The 4,888-nt window shown below is 43.8% G+C and overlaps 1 protein-coding gene across 1 annotated transcript in view; it reads right to left on the bottom strand.

Moving 5' to 3' along the window:
• Positions 1-2,358: 2,358 nt before the first annotated feature.
• Glrx2 (glutaredoxin 2) overlaps positions 2,359-4,888 on the bottom strand; it is a 10,426-nt gene continuing 7,896 nt past the window's right edge. The window contains 2 exon segments of the mRNA XM_031384352.1: positions 2,359-2,526; positions 2,528-2,634. Coding sequence (XP_031240212.1) covers positions 2,469-2,526; positions 2,528-2,634 — 165 coding nt within the window. The 3' untranslated portion in view covers positions 2,359-2,468.

Genomic DNA, 4,888 nt, shown 5'->3' with positions numbered 1-4,888 from the left:
TCAAAATCAAGATACCCTGTTATCTTCTATATTCTTTTTTGTTGGTGGTGGTTTTGGTTTTGGTTTTTTTGAGACAGGGTTTCTCTGTATAGTCCTAGCTGTCCTGGAACTCACTCTGTAGACCAGGCTAGCCTTGAACTCAGAAATCCACCTGCCTCTGCCTCCCAAGTGCTGGGATTAAAGGTGTGTGCCACCGCTGCCCGGCTTATATTCTATACTCTTGAGCCTTCTGACAATAAGGCTTTTTTTTTTTGGTGGGGGGGGAGCTTGAGACAGGGTTTCTCTGTATAGCTCTGGGTGTCTTGGTACTCATTGTGTAGACCAGGCTGGCCTCGAACTCAGAAATCCACCAGCCTCTGCCTCCCAAGCGCTGGGATTAAAGGCATACGGTAAGGCTTTTATAAGGGCTGGATTTTTAACATCTGACCCTAACCAAGAATTAAGTACCACACATCCTCTTATCCTAGAAAGAGCTGATGAAACATTCTTCTTAAGGATTAGTTGTATAGCTAAGTGGTAATCAAGCCCTGGGTCTGAGTCTAAATACCACAAAAAAAGTCCCTCAAAGCCAAGTACCATATTATTACCTGGTTGGTGCAGCTGTGCATTTAAGTAACCTGCCTCTGACCTTATATCCTAATAAGCCACTCTCACCCTCCAAACTCTCCGTGATTCCTTAGTCTATCCTGACCAGAAAGCTGAAGTCCATGTTCTTCCTACCTCTGAGAAAAGCTCAGCATTTGGTAATCTTTTTCAATGTGACTCTAGGAATCTACTAGGAAATGCATTATTTTTTTTTTTTTTTTAGGCATTTAAAATATTTTTGGCTGGGCAGTGGTGGCACATGCCTTTAATCCCAGCACTTGGGAGGCAGAGGCAGGTGGATCTCTTGAGTTCAAGGCCAGCCTGGTCTACAGAGTGAGTTCCAGGACAGCCAAGGCTACAGAGAAACTCTGTCTCAAAAAAACAAACAAGAAAGGGAATGTAAAATATTTTTGACCAGGGGGTTGGAGAGATGGCTCAGAGGTTAAGAGCACTAACTGCTCTTCCAGAACTCCTGAGTTCAATTCCCAGCCGCCACATTGTGGCTCATAACCATCTATATAATGAGATCTAGTGCCCAATTTTGGCCAGCAGGCAGAAAGAACACTATCAATAATAAATAAGTATTTTTTTAAAATGTCCTTGACCAGAAGCTGAAAATATGGGCCAAATTAATAAAGTACTGGAAATGTTTTCAATTCTTTTAAATAACACTTCTTAAAGGGTAATTCTGTTTGCTAAGTTTATCTGAAATGAAGTCAGTTTGAACAGTGTCTTCCTAGTTAGAAAAGAGACGATAACCGCAGCGCCTTTGGGATGATGCATCTGTGCGGCATCTCATCTCAGACAGAATACCTGAGACTGAGGACTTTATGAAGCAGCTCATAGGTTGGGAAGGTGAGGTTAAGGCCCCAGGGTCTAGTGAGGATTTCCTGGCTGCATCAGGACACTGCAGAGGGAGAAGGGCGAGACACAGGCGTGAGGGGTAAAGGGGCAAACTCATCCTTTTACCAAGAACCACTTTCTGTAAGAACTAGCCAGATCTCTAATAGACACTGACCCATCAGCCCTCAGGGTTAGCTACTTCATAAAGGCCTCACCTCTTACCGTATCACGGTATGTCATGTGTTTCCAACACATTTAGTCTGTGATGAGACACATTCAGAACACAACAAGGACCTTTAGTCTAAACGCCATCTAATTCCCAGTTCTCTTAAATAGACCCAAGCTGGGTGTGGTTGCTCAGCATGTAATCCAAGTGTGGAAACAGGCAGGAGGACTGATGTGAGTTTGTGGCTACCCTGAGCTACATACAGAGGGAATTCTGTCTCCAAAAGAAAAAAAAAAATTGATAGCTGTTACACCTTCTGAAAGGTAGAACATCCAACTGACGAGAGAACTAAATAACATTTCTGAACCATTTGAAAAGTTCATTCTCACTATGCTGAAACCTTTTGCTTCCTGACCACAAAGACATTAACAGTTTGGTGTCCCAACTCTAAACTTCATCGCATTGTACATACTTACTACGTCTGGGTGATCTAGAACGTAAAGGGTTGTCATGATACGGTATCCCAACCTACTGCATATCCGTACCACATGAAATGTTAAAGAAACCACACATCAGTCCTCACCCCTGAAAGCTGCCGGATGTGAGGAGTTAATTCCTGAATGCCAGAGGCAGTAAGATTTTAAGTGCTTACTTTCTTTGTGCTGTAAAATTCCTAAATTCTTAATAAGCTTTCTTTACTTTTGATGTAACTCTACCTCCTTTAGTTTCGAATACCACCTCATGCTCAAAAACTGGCCAGTCGGAAGATGAAGGCTCCGTGGCAGTTTATTGTTCATTACTATGAATCATCTTTATGAAGGTAATCCACACACTGACGGGGAAAGGTCATCCTCAAGGGAAGGGTGCGACTGCACTAACATTTACTGGCATGGCGACTACCTACATCATTCAACGTCTTTCCTCTTGCTTTCGTTTAAATAACACTGATGAACCAGAGGCAGCAGTTTCCCTTCTTTGTGAAGCCTGTGAGTGTCCGCTGCACCTCCGATAAACCTTCCATTGACAAATATCCTGGGAACCTGTTGAAAGAAGCAAAAGATAAATAAGGCCTAACCATAGGTGTCAGAACTGGTCCAATTTTGGAGGGAAATGAGGGAAAGTTACTGGCCCAAGAGAGCAACAGGAAAAGAAGTAGGACACTGCTGTAGCATGTTCTCTGTCCAATCACATCAGGACAGTGACATGCCTGTGGTTGGACAGGAATAGAGAGGTGGAGCTAGAGTTAGAGGAGAAAAAAGGTCAGGAGAGGAGAGGGAGAGAGAGGGGTCAGAAGCAGGAGGAGAGGTCGTCATCATGGATGCAGACCATGAGGACGGTCTAGACCCCACGAGGTTATACAACCAAGGAGGTTCTTACAAAATAGATTAATTGGGTTAGAATATTGTCTTTATTATCTGGTTCTAAAATTATTGTACTGGCATCTTGTAAATTGTAATTTTGTTATTATATAAATCTGACTGGATATTAAGGCCTTAAGAGTTATGCTTTACTTACTGGGTAATAGGCGCAATTTAGATGTATGATTGTGGGAGTGTGTAAAGAGTTGCATGCGAGTGAGATGTAGCCTGCTTGGAGGAAATAACAGAAACCCCCAGGAGCTTAGTATTGGCTGAATGGTACCAGCTCAAAAACGTGGCCCGGTAGGCTCTCTCACTCCTGCTCTCTCACTCCTGCTCTCTCACTCCTGCTCTCTCACTCCTGCTCTCTCACTCCTGCTCTCTCACTCCTGCTCTCTCACTCCTGCTCTCTCACTCCTGCTCTCTCACTCCTGCTCTCTCACTCCTGCTCTCTCACTCCTGCTCTCTCACTCCTGCTCTCTCACTCCTGCTCTCTCCCTTGCCTCTTGCCCCTTTGTTCCCCCTCTCTCCCCATTCTCTTCCCCCTCTCTCCACATGGCCATGGCTGGCCCCTACTTCTCTGCTCTCTCCTTCTCTCTGCCTTTCTCTGCCTCTGCTACCCTCTTGACTCCCCTCCCCGTGCCCTAAATAAACTCTATTTTATATTAAAATAAAAAATAAAAGCAAAACAAAACAAAAAACAAAACAAAAAAAAAACCATGGCCCAGCAAGAAATGGAGTTCGTGGGGGTGGGGGAGTGGGGGGGTGGATTCTTTTTTATAATTCCAGCAACAGGATATAAATGCAAGACAATGACTCTAGAGCCCTCCCTCCTGCAGACCACACTGATTTTAAAAGACTAAATAAGGCTGGACCAGCCACCAGGAGGTTCCTCAGGGTCTGCCCACCCCTCAGAGGCCTGAAGCAGAAAGGCTCAACTTTTCCTTTTTTCTGCCTCTTTCTTTTGGATGCTGCCCAGACCCTAAGTACACTTTCTCTGATCCCTTGAGCTTCCTTACTTTCTCTAAAGCCTCCATCCCCAACAGACAGCTGCTTGTCTCCCTTGTGTCTGACCTCTGTGCTGGCTTAACCAGCAGGCCGCCTTTCCTTCCTCCTCCATTCTTCTCCCTTGGGTAACTGCTGAGAATTTTTCAGCCTGCCTGATCCAGCAGTTTTTCTTTTAACCTCCAAAAAACTGCCCTTGAGCAGCAAGAAAGGAAGGGAAGGCAGGGAAGTATTAACAATGTTTACGTGGTTGCTTTCTTCATGTTTATTGGTGTCTTCTACAAACTTTCAAACAAGAAGGAAAGTGGCAACAATGGGCAGTCTTCTGACTGTTCATATCACAAAAAAAAAAAAAAAACTTGCAAATTTCCAGAAGCTAAAACAATAAGCAGAAAACACAGATAAGCACAGACACTGTGCTGTCCAAGAGTGGAAGGATAGGGCTGGAGAGATGGCCCAGTGGTTAAGTGCATTGTCTACTCTTCCCGAGTTCAATTCCCAGCAACCACATGGTGGTTCACAACCATCTGTAATGAGATCTGATGCCCTCTCCTGGTGTGTCACTCACATACATAAAATAAATAAATCTTTCAGAAAAAAAAAAAAGAGAGAGAGAGATACAAAGCTAACAAAAAAAAAGTTGAAGGATAATTTTACCTCACAAAGACCTCCAAAAGGATTTTTTTTCTTTTTTCTTATTAGATATTTTCTTTATTTACATTTCAAATGTTATCCCCTTTCAGCACGGGGTTCCCAATGGAGGAGTTAGAGAAAGGACTGAAGGAGCTGAGGGGTTTGCAACCCAGAAGAAGAACAACAATATCAACCAGCCAGACCCTCCAAAAGGATCTTAATGATCCCCAAATACTCAGGACATCATAAGCTGCCTCGTGCCAGTCTGTCTCTCTCTCTCTGTTTCTGTGTCTGTCTG

This window comes from Mastomys coucha, unplaced genomic scaffold (assembly GCF_008632895.1).
Source record: "Mastomys coucha isolate ucsf_1 unplaced genomic scaffold, UCSF_Mcou_1 pScaffold1, whole genome shotgun sequence".
Lineage (NCBI taxonomy): Eukaryota > Metazoa > Chordata > Mammalia > Rodentia > Muridae > Mastomys > Mastomys coucha.
This window is presented reverse-complemented; position numbering and strand designations above follow the sequence as displayed.